Here is a 21,639-nt window from a genome sequence, read left to right as displayed (position 1 = left end):
ATGAGCTGTGAAAGCACAATGCTCAGATTCCAAACTGATGCTGGAGGCACCCTGGGTGGTATTATTCTCTTAAGTCCTTCCATAAAGGTTTTATTTACTGGAACCTTGAACAAAAATAGATGTTGTCTGTTTTGCAAATATGCGGCTACTGCTGCAAGATGCAAACAAATGGATGTGTAGGCTAGACCAGCGCGCTGTAAATGCAGAAGGTAACAAATTATATTTTGAGTAGCTGCATCTAGTGGATCAATATTGTTTTTAGTACAGTATAAAACAAATCTTTTCCATTTTGCTGCATAGCATGCTCTGGTAGTAGGCTTTCTTGCTTCTTTAGGAAAGGTCATACATTCTGGTGGCAAGTTAAGATAGCCAAACTTGACTTCAGGAGTCAAATCACTAGGTTGAGCTCCATGGGATTAGGGTATCTGACTTCTCCATGGTTCTGCGGGAGAAGACTGGAATTGAGATGCAGCTTTTGATGTGGAACTACAACAGTTCCGAAAGTGTTGTGAACCACGGTTGACGGGCTCAAGTGGAAGCAACTAGAATCAGTGTGAGGGATGTTTGCCTGAGCTTCCGAACCAGAAATGGAAGGAGAGAGAGAAAGGCGGAAAAGCGTAAGCAAATATTCCTGATCAATTCATCTATAGAGCATTGCCTTTGGATAAATGGTGTGGGAACCTGGAGGCAAAGTTTGGGCATTTTGAGTTGTCCACTGTGATAAACAGATCTATTTGTGGGAATCCCCATTCTTGAAAGTATGGAAGGAGAACCTGGGGATGAAGCTCCCACTAGTGTATTTGTTGCCGCCTTTTGATTAGGAGGTCGGCAATCTGAATGTCCACTCCTGGGAGGTGCTCTGCCAGAAGATAAACTCTGTGATGAATTGCCCAACACAAAATGGTCTGAGAGAGGCGTGACAGTTGTAGAGAATGTGTCCCCCCCCTCATTTTTGTACATAGTACATCGCTGTCATATTCTCGGTTCAGACCAGGACAACTTTGCCTATGACGTGAGACTGAAAAGCTTTCAGTGCTAGATATACAGCTAGAAGCTTTACATAGTTGATGTGCAGAGCTTTATACTTGTTGTCCCATAGACCTTGAATTGTCAAGTTGTGAAGATGAGCACCCTAACCTGTGAGTGATGCGTCTGCTGTTAGCACGATCTGTAGAACAGGGTCGATGAAGGCCTGCCCTTTTGAGAAGTTTGGTGTGCTCCCCCACTGCAGAGAGCGATGGGTGCGGCTGTCTACCAACACTAGATCTGTTAATTGACCCGGAGACGGATTCCACTGACGTGCTAAGCACTCTTGTAGAGGACGCTTGTGCAATCTTACATGATGTGCCATCACAATGCATGATGACATCATCCCTACCAGTTACATGTGAGTCCTGACTGCTAAGTAGTGACTGGCCTGAAACTGTATTAGCAGAGATTGAATATGTTGAATTCTGGCTGCATTGGGAGAGACTACAGCTGTGCAAGTGTTTAGAGTCACTCCAGATAGGACTGCATTTGTGAAGGCTGAAGGGGACACTTCTGCGCACTGACTGTGAAACCCAATTGGTAGAGTAGTTCTAATGTAGTCTGTGTGTGGTGTAGACACTTTTGGTGTGTGCTGGCTTCGATGAGCCAGTCATCCAGATATGGGAAGGCATGAAGCTGTTGTCTTCCGAGAGGTGCCGCCACTACTGATAGACATTTTGTGAACACTCTGGGAGCAGTAGTTACTCCGAACAGGAGTACCTTGAATTGATCGTGTTTTCCTGCTATCACAAATCTGAGGTATTTGCAATGAGCTGGGTAAACCGGAATATGAAAGCAAGCGTCTTTTAAGTCCAGTGTGGACATAAAATCGCCTTCCTGAAGCAGTGGAAGGACCTGTTGAAGCGTGACCATGTAGAAATGTTCTCAAAGTATGTACAGATTTAACGTCCTTAGATCCAAAATGGGTCTTAAGGAGACGTCCTTCTTGAGATTAGAAAGTTCAGAGAGTACACCCGTGAACCTTGGTACTGTAAAATAACTGGTTCTATAGCTCCTTTTGTTAAAAAAGCTTGTACCTTTTTTTTGAGGAGCTGCAGGTGCTCTGACTAGAGTTTGTGGGTACGAGGTGGTATATTGGGCGGATTACTGGTGAGCTTCAGGTAATAACCATTTCGAATAATGTTTAACACCCATTTGTCTGATGTTATGGATTGCAAAATGGGGAGAAATTGTTGAAGTCTTCCCCCAACAAGTGTTAAATGATCGGGGGAAGTGTAGGCAAGTCACTGCTTATTAGGGGAAGGGGAGTTACATGTTGGCGTGCTCTTACACCTACATTTAAAATTGTTTACTCTGTACCCTCTTATAGAAGCCTCTACCGGAAGAGGGTTGTGTGTTGGACTTCTATGAGGAAGTGTCAGGGTGTGAGGATGTACTTTTAGACCCTGCTCTATAGAATGAAAGGCAAAAGGAGCCTCTGCTAGAAGAAGTTTGAAGTGCTCTCATGGATTTCACCACATCAGTGTCTTTTTTCATCTTTTCTAAAGCCTCATCAACCTGAGGTCCAAAAAGATGTTGCTTGTCAAAATGAATAAATAAAAAACTGCTGGACGTCTGGTTTAAAACCAGAAATTCTAAGCAAGACATGCTGAAAAAGGAGAATGCTGGTGTTAACTTCTCTCGCTGCAGTGTCAACATCTAATAGAAGAGTTATTTACCAGATGCGTAATAAGCTTAGATTCTTTATCTGGGGGAGGTGCATCCCCAGAGGTCTGTGAGTTCACTCTTTTACGAGCGTTGGAACTACTAGGGAATCTAGCGGGAGCTGTCCTTTAATAAAAACAGGATCAGAGGGTGATGGTTTATATTTTTTATCAACCCTGAGTGTTAAAATACATGCACAAACACGGTCCTTAAAAATGTCATCTGCATTTTTCTTCATGCCTTTTAACCTGTGTGTGAAGACCCTAGTGTTTAAAATAAAAAGTCGTCACCTCAGGCCTTTTTATGCAGTGTAACCCCATGATATGCTACAGCTTGGATATTCACTCTAGGTAGGATACATTATCGTCTGGGGGTGAAGGTTTTGGAAGGTATAGGTCTGGATCATTATCCATGGGTGGATCCATATTATATTCATCCCATGGATCTGTTGGCAAAGGAACATTGTCGTCATCATCATCATCATCATCATCTCCATTTCCTAAATCAGGCTGTGTATAACGAGACCTCTATTGTGTTATATGTACTGGATCTGAGCCTGGCAGTAGTGGTAAAGGTGAACGTGGTGGAGGTGGTGGAGGGGATGGCAAAGTAGGATGGATAGGACTTGCAGCAATGCCTTTATTCTTCTTAAGAGGGATCATGTATCCAGTGTCCTCTGAACTGACTTTCCTCTTGGAAGGAGTTTTGGCTGATATATGCCCAGTGTCTGGATAGATGAAAAGCTTTTTCTGCTTTGGATCTAATCTGTCCTTCATAATATCCAAGATCGGTTCTGGGGAATGTGAAAGATCTTCTTTTGATTTCTGCGCCGAAGGTTTTGGTGCCGGATTGAACTTATCCTTCTTGTCCTACGAAGCGGAGGATTTCAACTCCAAACCATATTGGTCTTTCGGAGCAGAATGTTTCGGGTCCAAAGAGGCTATGTCTCTGCTCGCACCCGAACCAGAAGTCTTGACCACTTGTTTCAGTGCCAGGCCAGAGTGCAGGGCGCCAGAAACATCGTCTCGGTGCAGACCAAGGTCCGTAGGCAGAGTGCTGCAGAAGCCTTATATTTGGTGGAAGATAGTTTATAGGGTATGGGGGTTTTAGTACTCATGACACCCTGTCCCGCTGGAATGTCTTCGGACTCCAACTAGATCTCGAGGTCAGAATCAGATTCTGGGACAAAGAAAACATTTTCTTCTGCACCTGCAGTTTCTTCCTGTTCAGATTCTTCTCCGAAGATATCCGGAGTCTGTTGAGTGCCTTGGCGCTGCATTTCTCATTGTCAAGGCCAAAGATGTCGAAGAATAATTTTTTACCTGAACGACCGACAAGCCTCGCAATCTTCTTCCCTGTGCTACGGTGATAAGCACAAGTTGCAAACCTGGTGTAGATCGGTGCAAGGGTACGTGGAATGGCACAGAGGAGAGAATTGAAGTAGAGTCCGTTCCATCGGCAGAGAGGTGGATCGGCACGGCGAGGCCCGAAGTCCGTCCAAGATATTTTCGACCGAAGATGAAACTTTCCGATCGAATGTACAAGCGGAAAGAGGGAAAACGCCTACGATACCAATACCGTCGAGGATAGAGTGGATTGCGCATGGAGGGAAACCCAAAGGATGGTTTTGAACCGAAATGCAGCAATACACGTCCGAACCCGATGGCGGAAAGAAAACAATCTAACAATGGAGTCGATGCCCATGCGCACCATCAACGAAAGGATGAGTCACCTTACCTCATGACTAGGAAAGACTTCTTCGAAGAAAACCAACTTGCAAACATCCAGACCCAACACTAGATGGCAGTAGTATGCAAAGCATGTGCATCTACAGCACCCATGCCTCAAACATATTACTTAGCATGTTTTAGTAGGCACAAAGAGAACCTTTGAAATGTTAGTCTATCCCAAATTTTCATCTCTGTGGACTGAGGCACACACAAAAGCACACTCTGGTCAACTTCCTTTGTATTTGTGGCACACAAGTCCAAATAATATAAGCACTTGTTACTAACCCCAGTGACTCTAAGGACACCTTCCAAGCCAGAGAACAATAAATAGAAGGCTCCGGCCATGACCACTTTGTGGAGCGTGGCACCCAGACGAGGTCTGTGAAGACAAAAGAAGGCTGCATTAAAAACACAAAAAGGGATAAAATTCAGGAGGTACGGACATTATCCTGTGGTGTCAGAATCTAGATGCATATTGAGTAATATGCTGACACCACATGTCATGCAGAAGCTCTTCTTTCTAAAAATATGACAAATGGAGGCAGCTTAAAACCACAGCAAAACACGTCAAATCTTGACCAGCTACAAGCAGAGGCTGGTTTTGTAACAGGGTTTTGTCCAGCCAAGACAACTTCTGCTATAAACAGTTGCAAGCAGAAGGTCTCTATGTTGCGCTCTATTCCTCTAACACCTTTGATGAAAGGGGAGGAGGACCTGACCATCCTGCTGAAAAGGTAGATCCATCATGTGTGGATGATTAAGAGGGCCAAATGATTAGCATATTGTGCCCTACTTGCCCAATATGGGATCATCATGATCAGTTGAGCCTGGACCTCCCTCACATTCTGCAGGACAGACCTGAAGCGCTAACCTTAGTGCCTGATTAACCTGTCATAAACCATTATTAAATATACTCGCTGTTTGAACTTAACCCTTTATAACCAATTTGAACACAGAGTTGCCCCTTATTGGATCTGTCCTAGTTCAACTATCCTGTACCCAGAATAACCAGTTGCTTAATCAGACAAGAATTAAACTTTCTCAGATTCTTAAGTGGAATACTCAGTTTTTGACGCAGGACTATTTGAACTATAGAAGCTAATCATATCACACAAATATTTGTGCACAAAATGAGAGAATCAATTACTGAAAAGAGATTATTACTCACTTGACAATTCCGTAGCCCAAGCTTACGATGATCACCAGGATGCGAGCCAATGATCGTTTCAGCGCAGAGAGCAACTCTGCCAGAACTGCTGCTCCTTGAACTGTTGGGCAACGAGTAAAACAGATTTGCTTTAGATGGTCAAACTTAGGCACCAGTTGTTAAAATGAAAAATATACAGTTCTACTCCAAATTATATGGCTATCGGGATCTCAACTGGTTTGTAAAGAGAGTGCAGGTTATCCAAAAAACAGTCTCATCATTGGCACCTCCTTGAACAACCATTTAGTGCTTACCCAATGGGGCAGTGTTTCAGGTGTTTGGGAGGAGGTAAGCCTTGCGTGCAAAGGTTCTAGAAAACATTTTTTGTTTGGATTGTAAACCACATCTGTAATTTGAATGTGATCTCTTTGTTTATCACCAAATTCAGAACACCGAATGATGTGTTTTTCATGATTTATTGTTGAATAAGAATCTGCATAAGACACAATATAACAGAGTTGTTTTCAAATGAATTAATTTGATGTTTTTAGATTTAACTTAAGAAAACTGTGGAGTAGATATTATAGAATGGTTAGTTCTAAGTGAACAGTGCACACTGCATTCAGGGTTTTGATCCTGTTAGATCATCTGATTGAGGAGAAGCTCATATCCGAAAGGAAGCATGATGGTAGAAAAGGGAGAAAGAGCATGGAAATGAAATGAAAAGGAGAAAATAATTATATAAATTTAAGAGTTTAAAGAAGGTTGGAAGGAAATGATTACGATTCAGACAAGTGACTCAAAGAGAGGGAGTGTAAAGAGGGCATCAAGTGGCATTCATTAATGTTGAAATACCCAGAAATAATTAAAGAAGAGTGAATATAAACGTACTTATGCCTCGAGTAAAAATCAAAAGTTAAGGAGACAGGATTCTTAGTTGACAGACATTTGTGCAAGCTATGATATGACAATGCCTCTCTACTGCTGTGGTGTATTGCTGCTGGTAGTAGCAGTATTACAGGGACAGACATATAATGGCACCTCCTTGTCCTTGGCATGAAATATATTCGGTACAGACTATGCCAACAGAATATCTGGTCTAAAATGCTTAAAGAATATCCACCTTTCTTAAAAGCTATACTCCTGTGCAAAAGAACAATACAAGTCAAAATATTCTCCACCATGCTGCATGGTCCTTGTCCTGCCTACCTAACGAAGGCTCAGAGTGTCTATTAGGACATACCCTGTCTCTGACAAATGTACAAAGGCCATATATCTAATGGCCCAAATAGGCTTGTCTGGCCTCTTTCACTGTGGTGCAATAACTCCAGGAACTATCTCGACTATGGTTATGTTGTTCAGACAGTGCATAAATCATCTGTATACTCTTGCCCTAGTCAGAGGAATGCCAATAGTGTAAACTTGACTGCTCTCAATGTCTGAAGATAGATGCGGAGACTGTCCTGATCAGGAGCCCAGTGATTGCTGATACCGTTCAGCCAGCCGCATCCCTGCATTCAAATAGCGAGGAGTCCGTTAACAAAGTCACGAGAGGCCAAAGCTTGTCAAAAGACTCACACAGAAGCTGGTTGTTTAGAACTGACAACCTCACAATAGAGACTTGCAGAAAGGGAGAGAGGGAATTTTCAATGTAATCTGCAGGACAAAAAATTGCACGTGATGCCATGACCTGAAAGAGAACCCCAGAAAAAGTCTCATATGCACGTGTGTTGGCGCAGGACAAAGCAAGCTTGATGACTATCATTCACCCCGACAGTGAAACACTCTCCCTGCATAGACGTCCAAAATGGTAAAAATGAATACACTTTAGAATGTTGGAGTAAGGCAAAATTTTTGTAATTCAAGGAGATGCCCAGAGAATGAAGTAGGGTGCATGTCTTCTGCAGATGGACCCTCTCTGAAAGACTCCCTTCAGGAGCATGTACTACGATAGAAAACATGTCAATTTTCCACGTGGATGTGTGCTACTGTGACTATTGAATACTCGGGCTGGTATGAGGTAGAAGACAAAATGGTAAACGGTTATTTCCCATCTTTGACAACAAACCTACGGAAAATACTGGCATCATGAGTAGACTGGAATGCAGAAATAAGTGTCCAAGAGGGAGAACATTCAGTCCTCATCTGACAGATGCACAGAATTTAGGCCAAGCAGGCCACCTTGAATTTCTCTTTTAGTAAGAGTTTGTTCAGTAATTTAAGGTCTGCAATACAACAAAACTCAACATCCAAGATGTTGTTTCGAAAAACGGTTGGGGTAAAGGTGAGCACTGAGGAATGAAGACAGTATGGGAACAAAACTATGTAAAGGGCCCACAGTTCTGACACAAGCTCCTCACACTCCTCACAGGAACACCTCAATCAATTTCTTTACATGTTACTGAATGATTGGAGGTTGTGGCATAGAAAGGCAGTGTGGAAGTAGAAGTAGTTTGGCTTCTAAGGGACTTCTCTACTTGGTGGGAAGAGAATTATTCTGCTAGGAATTTTCAGTTTCTCCGATTGCTGATGCATCAGCTTCAGTGGGCACACCACATTGTGGCCCTCCTAAACTTGACCTTTTCAAGAAAGGTATCAGCCTTTCCAGGTCCACATTGCAAGTTTCTTGGAGAGTCTGGTATTTGTGGGCTGGAGGATGCTTCACAAAATAAGTTGAGATCGGAATGTTGGCTCAAATATTTTCTTGCCAGTGCACCCTGCTTTATCTTGGCTCCTCTTAATCTTTCTAAAAACAATTTCCCCATTGATTGTAGAGGCTGACTTGCAATGTTAATAAAGTGATGTGTTATATTATCAAGCAGGTCTTTCTTGAGGTTCTGATTTAGTATGCAACACCATTGTAATTACTTAATAAACTAGAGAATTTCTTCTTCTGGCTTCTGTATTATGCTATTAATCAATAAAAAGACGGAGATAAATCATAGACTATGTTTTTTGTGCCCAGCAAACTTTGGGCACCCAATTGCAGTTAAACCATATAATGTCTGCAGTGCTTATTTATTTATGTGCAGATTTCAACACCTGTATATATGAAAATGCGAATTGGTGCCATTAAACCACCAAGACATCTGAGCCAAGAGATAAAAGTGTTCTTTAACGGGTTCTAGTCCATCTCCCTTACATGGGTGGAGGCCGTGTGGTGACTGTGGGCTCCAAACTATCGAAAATATTTTCTTGCTAGCTCAAGCTCAATATCCTCCATTATTGTCATTCACCAGGCAGAACAGCATCTAGAAATGGTTTGTTCTGTAAATGCCCTCTTTCGGTCTTCTCTATTGCTCACAGCTTACAAGCTCTATAGGGAGGATGGACTGGCTCAAATGTAGAGAACTTTCCTAAAGCTTCTCTTAATGAAGGAACCCAATGTATTAGAAGTACACAAGCTTAAAAGAATATAAAACATGCTTCATTTGGTGAAATAGGAATACCACACTCCATAACTGAATTAAACGTGGTGCAGATAGATTTGGATTGTTAGGCTGTGAATTGCCAGTTTTTCGCCTCTCCAGAGACATAACCAATATGAACCTACCAGATTCACCCTTGTAGCGGATGTTATGGAATTCTGCGTAGAAGACAGCCTTCTCCAGCATTCCTAGGAAGATGACGGCACCAATCCAGAACTGGATCCTTAACAGGTTTCGCCAATAGCAGACTGACCACACCAACCAGACGAAACCAAACAGTGTGTATACAATGCACATCACCATGAAAAACTAAAGGGCAAGAAAAAGCGTGAGAGGGAAACTGTATGATGAGTAAGAAAAGCAAATGCTACTTACGAAAAGAAAATCAACATCACAACTGAAAGCACCAAACAATATAGGGTCCTATAAACACACACATCCTTAAATCTATGAATCATAGACTTTGATATAGGATTTCTATAGATTTACACGAGTCAAGCAATTTATTGTTTGATTAATTAAAATCATTAACAGTGAAAACATCCAGACCATCACCATAAAAGCAAATAGAAAACACATATCATAGGCTAAAAAGAGGCTCAGGGAAGAACCTGTATAAGCCCCAGAAAATAAATAAAAAACAAGTCTTCATCTTAAGATTTTAGTCTCTATGAATCAATAAGTTAATAATAATAATAATAAATCTAATTTATAAAGCACATGGTTGCGCCCAAAGGTGTGTTCCCGTGCTGGAGATAGATAGCCCCAAAAGCCTACCACCCAACAGTCCTACCTACTAACAGATACGAGAACAGCAAGCATTCTACCACCCTGAGTTCCCGACATGACCCTGTCCCTGAGCCAATTGATACAGCCAAATTTTAAGCCTCTTATGGAAGACTATTTCCGAAAGGTCCAGCCTCAGCTAAAGAGGCAGAGAGTTCCAAAGCTTCACCACCAGAAACCCAAGGGAGCAACAGCCCATCTTGGCTTTTCTCACCTGAGGAACCACCGCCATGTTGGCCCCTGAAGACCCCAGACTGCGGCTTGAATGGTGGCCTTTCACCAGTGATGCCAAGTATCTTGGGCCTCTGTCATTGAACAGTCTATGGCAAAAGCCCATAGCTTTGAACAGAATTCTCTTGCTGAGTGGTAGTCAAAGCAAGGTGGCAAGGGCAGGACCTGCGGGCACCTGTCTAGGTAAATTCAACACTATGTTATATGTTATGTTATGTTATAAATGAATTTGTAGCGCGCACTGTTAGTCAAGACTGTCCTGGCGCGTGGGAGAAAAAATGACAGAAAGAGCTGAGGAACTAAACTACTTGTTGAAACAGATGAGTTTTGAGGAGTTTTTTGAAGATGGCCAATTCAGTCGTATGTCTTAATAGGTCTGGTAGGTCATTCCACATGGTGGCAGCTCTAACAGCCAGAGACTGACCACCTAGACGTGATTTCCTAAACCTGGGGACCACCAGATGTCTAAGGGCCGCCGAGCGGAGATGGCGCGTCGGCTGATAGAGCGTAAATCAGGCCCTCAGATAAGATGGACAAGGGCCATGAAGGGCTTTGTGAGTCAGGACCAATGCCTTGAATCGCACTCTTTGAGCCACCAGGAGCCAATGAAGATCGCTAAGCTGTTTGCGAACACTTAGTCTCCTGGGGATGTCAAAGAGGAGCCGAACAGCCACATTTTGAACCACTTGAAGTTTGCCGAGGAGAATGCCAGGAGAGCCGATGTAGAGGGCATTGGCGTAGTCCAAGCGCGAGAGTATAAGCGCCCTGGCAACTGCCTCGTTGGCAGCTTGGGGCAGAAGGGGGAAGAACTTCCTTAGGGTTGTTAGGGTACCGAAGCATGATCCCGCCAATCTCGTGATTTGCTAGCGGAAGCACAAGTCAGCCCCAAACTATACCCTAGGTTCTTAGCTATCCCACAGTCACCCTTGGGACAAGGGGATCCTTTGGGCCAAAGTGATTCTTTAAAGGTCACCGGGAATTGGCCATAGAGGAGTATTTCGGATTTATCCTCATTGCATTTGAGGCTGGCATGGGCAAGCCAGGCAAATACTGAGGACAGACAATGTTGGGCTTCATCAGTGCGTAGGTCACTACCCTTCCAGGTGAAGAGGAGTTGGGTGTCATTGGCGTAAGCCATAATTTTTGCACCCAACCTCTCTGCTAGGTAGATAAGGGGGGTCAGATAAACATTAAAAAGCAAGGGGCTCAAAGTCGACCCCTGCGGGACCCCTGTTTCTACTTTGTTATCTGATGAGTGGAAGGGCGGCATCCACACTTGCTGGAAACGGTCTTTAAGAAATGATTCAACCCAGCTTAGAGCAGTGCCCGTGATGCCAATGTCCAACAACCTGGAGAGAAGCTGAAGATGGGGTACCGTGTCCAACGCGGCAGAGAGGTCTAATAAAATCAGTGCCACCCTGCCGCCCCCATCCAGGCATTCTGTAATGGCCTCTGTGATCTCCACGAGCGCCGTCTCAGTGCTGAAAGATGTTCGGAAGCCGGATTGTGCGGGATGCAAGGCACCCGAGGACTCCACAAATATTTCCAACTGTCTGAAAGCTACCTTCTCACAAACCTTGGCTAATGCTGGAAGAAGGGAAATGGGACGGTAAGTAGATGGAAGTAGAGGGTCTGCCATAGGTTTCTTGATCAGAGGGAGGAGTTTTGCGTGTTTCCATTGGGGGGGCATCACACCTGACTGCAGAGATTCGTTGACCAGGGTCCCTACAATGGGAGCTATAATTTCCGCCACCCCACTTAAAACCCTCGCTGGATAAGGATCCGTTGGTGACCCTGATTTTAGAGATTTTAAAATGGTCATCACGTCCTTCACCTCTACTCGTTCAAAGCATGTAAGGAGCTGAGACGGTTCAGTACTGGCCTGAGCCAGCAGAGTGGGAGGAGGATAAACCAGGGCCGGTAGCTTAAGGCTGGCCTGAATTTTTTGGATTTTCTCAATGAAAAAGGAAGACAGCTAGGCATGGGACCACATTTTGTACCCTCTACAACTTCTGTAGTCCCCCTTTATTTGCCCTAGGTAAATTACATTGCAATGATCTAACTGTGCAGTCACCAATGCCTGAACAAGGGTTTTCCTAGCGCTTACAGGGAGGAGGTCTGTGATTTTTCTTAACACTTTAAGGATTTTAAAAGCACTTCCCTGCAACATAAGTTATCTAATGTTCAAAAGACAGCTTCGGATCGAACCAAACTTCCAAGTTCTTGACCTTTGTCTTAGGGGCTAGAGCAGGGCCCATTACATCAGGCTACCAGGCTGGTTCGCAGATATAGGGAGAATTACCAACAATGAGGACCTCGGTTTTATTGGCATTAAGTCTGAGGCAGCTATTTGTCATCCAGTCAGCCACCTCTGCCAGACACAACGCAAACTGGAAGCTGTACCTCCTGCCCCTTGGAAATAAGGTGACAATCAGCTGAGAATTATTTGCATAGGACACACAGCGGATACGAGGAGAAAGATTTTTGAGCAACTTGAAAAGAGCGGTCCTGGAGAAAGAAGGCCAGCTCCTCAGAGCATATAGCCCCCTACACAGCAGTCCCCAATCCGATCTAATAGGAGGCCATGAGACACGGTGTTCAAACCTGTGCTCATGTCCAGCATTACTAATTCTGCCATCTGACCTCCATCGCTATAGCGCCAAAATTATTCTAATATGATTTAAAACATAACCAGCAGACAAGTGATCCATGTTCAGATCATAGCCTCCTTAAATCGTTCAGATATTCTAATGTCATTTAAGACAGCACAAAATCCCTTTCTTAAATGAACTTAACATTATTTTTAAACAAGTCCCATAACAAGCCAGAACCGTTTTATCTGAAGAGGTAAGACATAGTGATATGGCGTCCTTGCAAGTTTGGTTCCCATGTTATAAAAACAGAGGTTTCAAAAGGATACAGGAAGCGTTCCCAGATTTTGGTCAACAGAGGAGCAACTGGGTTAAAGATTCATTTTTATAACTGCAGAACCTGCACTTTGAAGTTGTTGATTGTGCCTCCACTGCAGTTGAAGGTCTTTAATTGGAAGAGCCAGGAATAGTGCAACCAAAATGTTTCTCCTGCATTCCCTGCTTAGTGCAACACTTGAATAATGTTGTTGACACTTAGTTTCATAAGAGGGAAGGATGGGATTAAACTGTTACACATTTCTGGTGGTTCACAAAATGTATGAGGAGTTTGCATGGAGGTTTTCATGAATAGTCATCTTCAGATTCACTCCCTGTCCACCATGAGCATTTCAGTGGACAGTCCACCTGACATACAATTCCTCAAAGTACACATTAAGGAAATGTGCCATAGCATTTTTGTTTTCCATCCATGGAGAAAAATGTTATCATTTTAAGAAAATCCTTCAAATACCCTATGAAAAATGAGGTGAAAAATTATTTTCCAACCTGGAAGAATCCAAGCGTCCACAGGAGATAATTTAGCATGTGTGCTTTGTACGTGTTACAGCTTGAGCTCCCATAAACACAACTTTATCATGATCCCTCAAGCCCCTAAATTTCCTCAGCCACCACCTCTACAATCATGTCAGAAAACAATCTGCCAGTCAATTTTGAGACACTGTCCCCATTTGTATATTTCATCTAACAGTAGAAATTTCCACTGGGATCTGAAAATTTCCAACAGTAGATCACTTTTTGTGCACATTACGTTGCATACACACACGTAAAAACCTCTGAACTATGCCTGTTACCTAACAGTTCCGTACTTCCCATATCCAGGAGAGACTACATTTCCTACTATAGTTTAAAATATCTGAAGGTAAACCACTTAGTGCTTCAATTTTACACCCAATTTTTGGTCAGCAATCAAGAGATGAAAAAAGTGCACTCCTCATACACGGTTAATATGCTTGCTATGCACTGAAATAGTCCACAAATATTATTTAAACTTACATTGGAGATGTGCAGTCCTGCCCTAACAGTTTGTTTCCTTAACAAGCAACATATAAGCAAAGAAAGCTATCAGAATATACCACAAATATCCTTGGATAACGATATCTTCTGCTTGGATCCTGGAATGAGAAATCTTGAGAATATTCATTTGTATATTCTGTACCCCAGGCGTTTTTGTTTTTAATGTCTTTGGATCCACTGTTTTTTAAACATCTTTTTATTAAGCTTACAGCAAGCAGTGAAGAGAGAAAATATACCGGAGGGGATCATGTGGACAAATAGAAGTAACAATCTATAATTATAAGGTCGCACTCGCCACCACCCAATTCATACTATACCTCTCAGGCACCAGTGGGGCCACACAGGGATTGGCGACTTCAGCAGTAACTGCAATTAGGGCGACATGGGGACTGCCTCTTTGGATAATCCATTTACCCCACATCTGCTCCCATTTCCTGGGGCACCCACTGCTTTCGTAAACTGTTTTCTCAGCCATCATGCACTAGTCCATGTCCCTTTTCCAATCTTTCAGGAGTGGTGCAGACATAGCCTCCATAAGCATGCTGTGCTGTGTTTGGCAATTGCCATGGCCAAGGTCATCTAGATCGTTTCCATTTGGTTTAAGTTTGTTGCATCCCATAAATTGAGAGAGCACTACTTGGCGGAGATCAGCAATTTTGTTTCTATTGTTGCATGTTTATTATGCCCCAGCATGCCGCCAGGCTGAAGGGACCTTTTTCGTGGCATGAGAGACTTGCTCATAAGGCACACATTTCAGAGGAAGGTGGCAGTTATCACTGGGTGATATTGACATGACTAGTCCTGCTCTGTGGCTGTTTACATGTGACCAGGTATCCAGCTTCATAGCAGCATTCCTTGCGTGCCCTTATTGTGGGTTTCGGCAGGGGGTGGCTGCAACCTGTGTCAGATTGACTACGAAGCCGAAGACAGACCTTATTAGCATTCCAAAGGTCTCTGCACCTTGCTTCTTATTTGGTTTGAATTGTGCCCCAATGCTAGACCACTGCTAATAATTCACTGATAGGTGCCATGCCAGTAAGATTTTTTTTTGAAGTGAGAGGATCCTACTGGGAATGTAGAGGGTAACAGTAGATTTGCATATTGAAGAACTAGATCTTCCATTGGGCCTTTTTTAGTTTTTTATGTCCCCTAATCTCAGTCCCATGGAAGAAAAGGTTTTAGGGTCAAATCCTGGAAAGAGCCCTTGAGATTAGCCACTGCGTCCCCTGAATTGCTGTAGCCAGTCAGGAGACCCTTATGCATTCCCTTCCCTCAATGTGTGCCCTTGTATTTGGTGAATTCACACCATGTAGGAAGCATCCCCTTGTTTGTCCATAAGTTCAGCCAAAATATCATTATCGACGGATAACATCTTTTTGTACATGAAAAAGGGTCCTTAAATTGTTCCTTTTTCCTGAGAAGATGAGGGTGCAGCTTGTCTCTAGCAGGCTTTTTGATAGAAACCTGCAAAGGTTTCCCAACATAATGTGACAGTGGTACAGACAGTTGTCACCAAGACAACATTAATAGCAGTGCAACTGCGCATAACAGCCTCTTACCAGGGGCCCTGTCGTGGTAAGAAGAAAACAAAGGCTTCCTACACCTGAAGAACATCGGTGGTCACCTATGTGCCAGAATACAGTAGAAGGATGACGGCTCATGCTCAGCACCAGGAAGACGGGTTTTGCTGTTCCTCTCGATCAGCGTGAGAAGAATAGTACAGGGGAGTAGGAATCTTTTCTAGTGCCCCCCTTATGGGCAAAACAAACACTGTGACGGTGCATTGTCAGGCAGCGTAGCAAAACAATCCAAATTAGTTTTAAAAAACACAGAGCTGATCTACCTGTTGCTTTTGACATGAGCAAGACTGGTGGTGGATACACACTTTCCAGATCTTCAAAATACTAAATTCAATAAACTAAACGAACATTTGAAGGTAAAGCTCTGTGAGTACTTATCTAGTAAGTTCTTGCAGAATTGTTCAGCCACTGGGAAGTCTTTGCGATCAAGTACCCAGAGCCCAGTTCAATAATAATAGGCCACTGATGGACTGATCAAACTGCTTTCTTTATAATTTTGTTACAACAGGAACTCTGCCAAAGCTGGCACTCATTCTAAAACAGCATATAGTGAAGAGGACTGGTGACACCAGTGATCGTTTCTGGACCACCCTCTCTCATCAGAAAAACCATGACGGAGACTTCTAAGCAGACTGAATCTCCTTTATAAAACAGACAGGATACTAAACCACACCCTTCCATTGATGAATGGCTCCATCTGACTCCAGCTTATTGTCAACATAAGTAATGGAAAATCGTCAGCAAGACAGTCAAATCTAAAAATCAAAAACAAAGAAGATGTGGCACTCCGTCCAGGACATTGTTCTTCAAGCGTTTTAAATTTAATTCAAGAAAATACAGCACAACAGGAATGCTGAGCCCAACAAATTTGACACAGGGCCTTGATTACAGACAGTTCATGGCCCCCACCACACTCTCTTTTACCACCCTCAACATATGCAGAGAACCAGAAAAGCTGAGCGTCATGGTCACCTTAACAATGATGAAAAGTTTAAATGGTTTATGAAGAACAAGAGGTATCATGCCTTGAAGAGGCAATACTCCCATATTGTCTGTTTGGCTAGTTCTTGTCAAAATACTTTGCATTGACATTAGTACCGTAGACGGCAAACATTTACCACAACAAATGCTGATGCCTGCCATCTTTTTCACTTTTCTAGAAGCTAGGATAATGTTATTAAAACATCCAGTGTGGGGACCATCTTCTTTTAGAAGAACATAGCTCTGTCAATGTTAGTTGAACATATGCTTAAGTCTAAACTTCAATGCCTCTTACAAAAGAAAGGTTTTGGTTCTCACATTAATTTTATGCAGTACTGGATCATAATAAAGTTTGGTAAAGAACCCATTTTTCAGAAAATCATTTCAGATATTCACATAAATTAGGCTATCCTGAACAGATACTCTCCAATGGGCAGCTTGCTTCAAGAAAAACCTGTTATCAGGTTTTATTTAACTAACACCAAAACCAAGTGTAAATTGTAACAGCTCACTATGAACGGCGAGGCTACTCATGCTGGTTTAGCCCATTCAAAATAACTCATAGCTAGTTAGACAGTGTCGGCCATCACTGCTTGTTATCACAAATCTGATAGGCTCATTTTAGGAACACCTAGTGTATATTCCATTACATGTAAAGCAGATATGCTGCTCGAATGAGAAACGTGCCGGTAATTGAGATTAGTTCAAGTCATTGGCAACTTTTACTGCTTAGATTCTGACTACAACGCTGATACCCTTGGTAGGTCAGTCCTCTAAGCTCAACTTATTTGCATAACTGATATTTTGATGGATACTTTCTCCTTAGTTCCTAGTTTTACATAGCCCATGCAAAGAAGTACATTTCTATTCCAAATATTTACAAATAATAACACAAATTTCATAACGGAAAAGCTATAGATAAACATGTTGGTCTTCCAATTAAACTACCTGTGAGACCCTAGTATACAGCACTAAGGTGTACCCAGGACATGTTAGTTCAATATCATAAGTGGACTTCAACATACATACCATCCACTACAGTGGCAATGTAAAGAGGACTACCACTAGCCGGCCTCTGCAGGTTTTAACAGCAAATTCGACCTCTCAAAATTAACTCCATTTGACAGACTTAAACCTCCCTTTTAAATATTTAATTTATAAGTCATCCTTTTGAAGGCCTTATTGACCATAAGGTAATGTTGATGCTTAGAGGAAAGAAAGAGGATTGTGCTCACCTGGATAGAACTCCTTTGCCCAGAACAATAACGACCCTGGAGGCTGACTGCCCACACTTAGGAAAGCTGGAATCTAGGGCCTCAAGCCATTTCTATACAAACATTTACATACTGGATAAGGTAGTCTATGCAGTATTACATAAACTCAGCTGCATGGGGGAATCTTGAAAGCTCATGCTCACAATGGTAATTTTAGTAATTGAGGCACTGCAATTAAGTTCTGGATAAATCAATGGTAAAGGCATGCCTAAATCGTGATCATAGGCACAAGAACTGGCAAAGTATATGTTTTTGAGTTTCAAAACACATGAAACAGCTAATGAGGCAAAACATGGCAAGCTGCCTCTCTCTTTTGAGCTGTGGTATGGCTCCCACTTCGAAGCAAGTTCAAGTGGCAAGGGACACGAGGAGGCTCCTGAAACAAAGAACTGGTTTACTAGAGCTTCGAAAACATGAACATACTGCTATTTGAAGACCAGAAATGGACTCTTAAGCCCATAAATTAGGAGTCAGAAGCACACATTCTGTGCAGCGATCTAGCAGTCAAGAGGAATGTTGGGATGCCTTGAACCATGGTTGCGGAAGCCCCCAGAGCCTACAAATCATGGGACAGTAGTGCACTCCATGCCAAGATCCACCAGTCAAGATGATACCGGTGAGTGACTTGGTGGTTTGAAGCATGGTTGCAGAGAATTTTGGGAATTGCAGTCTGTAGAGAGGCTGTCAGGATGTTTTTGTGGTTTCATGACTTACATATTTTAAATAAAATAGTAACATATATTAAAGTGACATTAACAAGCAGAGAAAGGAACCAAACTCCTTGGAAAATCTAGTGTCCCAAATATATATAACAACAGACACAGTTATAGATTAGTGGACTGCATCAATGTGGATACATTTTAAACTCTGAATTCTTTTTAAAGATGAGAAACTTAAGTTCATGCTTACTCGCAGTCGATCCAAATGGTAAAATACTTAATCCTCCTTCCCATAAATGGGTAGGCATCCTTATATGTTGCCACATAGTTATGTGACAGTTACCTAATTATAAGAGAAGAGTCGTTGCAGAGATTTCTAGCTTTGCAAAAAAAAAAGTAGGGAAGTAATAGAAGGATAATATGATCATTTGTAAGGTACCTCTAAAACTGAATAATTGATTCAAATTATTATTTTGTCATATTGAATATCTCCACAAATAGCACTTTGCTCTATGAATTTACGCGCTCTGTATTTTGAATTTTACCTCTGCTTTTATTTTTAGAAAGTGACTGTGATTATGCTGAAGATCTTTTATAGTTTTTAACAGAAACAAATACAATTTAATTGATTTGGACAATTCTGAACTAAGCGAGTTATGGCACATGTTCCATGGTCAACCCTAAAGATCCCTTCAGTTTATACCAGAGTTTGACCCCAAACAACAGGGAGCTAGAGGGCTCTGAGGGAGCGAGGCCCATCAGAGAAGTGCGCCAGAGGTAGACGAGCGGCCATAGACCGAATCAGCCATACGGAAACTGAGGCCAAAACGAGGCTGGGACTTGCTTTAAGATGACAGGTCCTAGTGCTGGGCCACAAGAGAGGTGCTCCTGGGCGGTGTGGCGGCAAGCTGCAAATGTGAAGGCAGGCAGACTCTGGGATGCCACGACCGCCCTATAATGAAGCAGTGGCCCAGAAGGCAGTCCTGCAGTGAGGAAAGGGGATGAGTTTTGGGGGGATTCAGGTGCACATGCAGCGAGGAGACCACCCCCTGTCTTCGGTCAGTATGGCAGGACCCCCAGCTCTCTCAGCCTGGGACTGCCCATCTCCTCTTATCTGGACCCCGTCTCCGGCTGATCTGCACTGTGGCCCATGTTGGTAGTGAGGCCCTGAGCTGTGCACTCTGCGGGTCTTAGTTTGGCATGACGTGGATCCCTTGCTCACTGTGCCACTGAATTCAAGCTAGCCTGGCTGATGAGGGGACTTCCGCAGAAACTGGTCCCAGGATGCTAGTTTCTGGTCCAGGGAAGACCTGGCTTGGCAGTTCGGGTTGGACTGCTCCCATGAGGAGCAGGGTTAAGCTTGATTTGAATATGGCTGGGTCTGCACTGGGGTGGTGAAGTGAGTAAAAGAACAATGATTGATTTAACCCAGATCTAATAGTGACTGGGGGGTGAGTGTCAGCGCTCCGTCCATCATCTTATTCTGTTTGCTTTTCTCTGCATATTAATGTGTACCCATCACTCATTTGGCCCAGGCTACCGCCAAGCACACCACCACGTCCAAATATCAAGAAACTATTAAACTACTGAGACTGGCACAAAATCCTACAACTGACGAGTGAAAGACAAAGCATCCAATGCGACTGAAACTCACTGTCATTATTCAAGGATTTTACACAATTGGTGCAGGATTATTCAGTCCAATCAAAATAAACCTGCTCGACCTGGGATTCAATATTCCATATTCCATCAGCCAGACTAAGACTGTTGCTAGGGCGCTATATAAAACTCATAAAATAAAACAAATAAATAAATAAATAAACCTAAGTGACGCACACTCTTTCAATAACATCCAAGCTTGAGCTGGGAATAGTGCGTCAGAAGGTTTGGCGTAATCATCTCATGCTCGCTGCAGTGAAGTGGAATAAAAACAGATACCTGGGGAACCTTTTGTGGTTGCAGTGAATATCTTGTCACAGACATGCAGGATTCTTCAAAAACTCGTAGGCTGGTATCCTGGGCTGGCGAGCACTAGATTATGGTCACATCTGTGACATGGCCCACCTCTACAGGAATGTGGCTGTGTAACCCTGTGGCATGCATGGCTTACTGCACTGCAAATTGGCTCTTGCATACTTTTAATAAAGGCCATTGATCCTGCAGTGTGCTCTAAACCCTAACCTGTATACTACTAACCTCCCCCTGAGGGCATAAGTTAATTACCATCGTTTGAAACTTATTTTGTATTTGGTATTATGTTTTTTGTAATTGGCGATTGCTATCTGGGGTACATAAAGATGTTTGGAGGTGGGGGTGGTGGTGGTAAAGGGACAAAGTAAATTGTTAGATAGGCCAACAGTTTGCAAATTCTATAAGCATGGCAGGGAACTGCAGAGAAGTGGTAGGCAGCCATTGGATGGCAGGTGAGAGCCCACCTGGCACACTGCAAAGCATCCTGTACAGGTGACCAGTACAATATGCATGCTAACATGGAATGCCAGGGGAGCTAATGATTGCAGCAAAGACCGACTGATACTCGACTATTTTATGATCCAGGAGACCCACTTGTCAGCTACTGGCTCGGCACATATGCCAGCAAATGGAAGGACTATCAATATGTCTCTTCCTACTCATCATAGTCTAGAGGGGTGTCAATCTTGATTAAAGGTAAAGTCCAATTTCAGCCTCCTCTGATGACCAGGGCAGACTGCTAATTGTCCAGGGTATATTGGGAAATGAGCATGTAGCATTGTTAATGTTAATAGAATTTATACAGTGCACGATACCCTCGGGTGTCTTGGCGCTAGCGGAATCAAAGTGCTGTGCTCAAATTATACAACTGCTGAAATAAACAGGTCTTCAGCAGTTTCCTGAATTCCAGATGATGGGTAATTTTTCTAAGCTATAGCGGGAGAGAGTTCCATTCTTTGATGGTATTGAAAGCAAAACTCCTCCCATCCCAGTTCATCTTATTGATCCTGGCTGGCTGCATAAGATAAGCATTTGCTGAACGCAGCACTCTGTTTGGGGAGTTCCATCTAAACACGTCCTCTAAGAACTTCGGCCCTCCCATGTGTAGTGCCTTGTGAGCAATGCAGAGAGTCTTGAATTGTATCCGCTGGCAGACTGGCAGCCAGTGGAGTTTTCTCAATTCAGCTCTGATCGATTGAAATTTTGGAATATCC

At 43.0% G+C, this 21,639-nt stretch overlaps 1 protein-coding gene across 2 annotated transcripts in view; it reads right to left on the bottom strand.

Annotated features, from left to right (window-relative positions):
* The window catches only part of TMEM87A (transmembrane protein 87A), a 213,071-nt gene that overhangs the window by 86,701 nt on the left and 104,731 nt on the right, over positions 1 to 21,639 (bottom strand). For both annotated transcript variants that reach the window (XM_078659633.1, XM_078659634.1), the window contains exons 9-11: positions 9,125 to 9,308; positions 5,593 to 5,692; positions 4,710 to 4,803 (exon numbers count right to left, since the gene is read on the bottom strand). In XM_078659633.1, the coding sequence (XP_078515759.1) occupies positions 4,710 to 4,803; positions 5,593 to 5,692; positions 9,125 to 9,308 (378 nt within the window). The remainder of the gene's footprint in view (positions 1 to 4,709; positions 4,804 to 5,592; positions 5,693 to 9,124; positions 9,309 to 21,639) is intronic.

The sequence above is a fragment of the Lissotriton helveticus genome, chromosome 9, assembly GCF_964261635.1.
Source record: "Lissotriton helveticus chromosome 9, aLisHel1.1, whole genome shotgun sequence".
NCBI lineage: Eukaryota > Metazoa > Chordata > Amphibia > Caudata > Salamandridae > Lissotriton > Lissotriton helveticus.
This window is presented reverse-complemented; position numbering and strand designations above follow the sequence as displayed.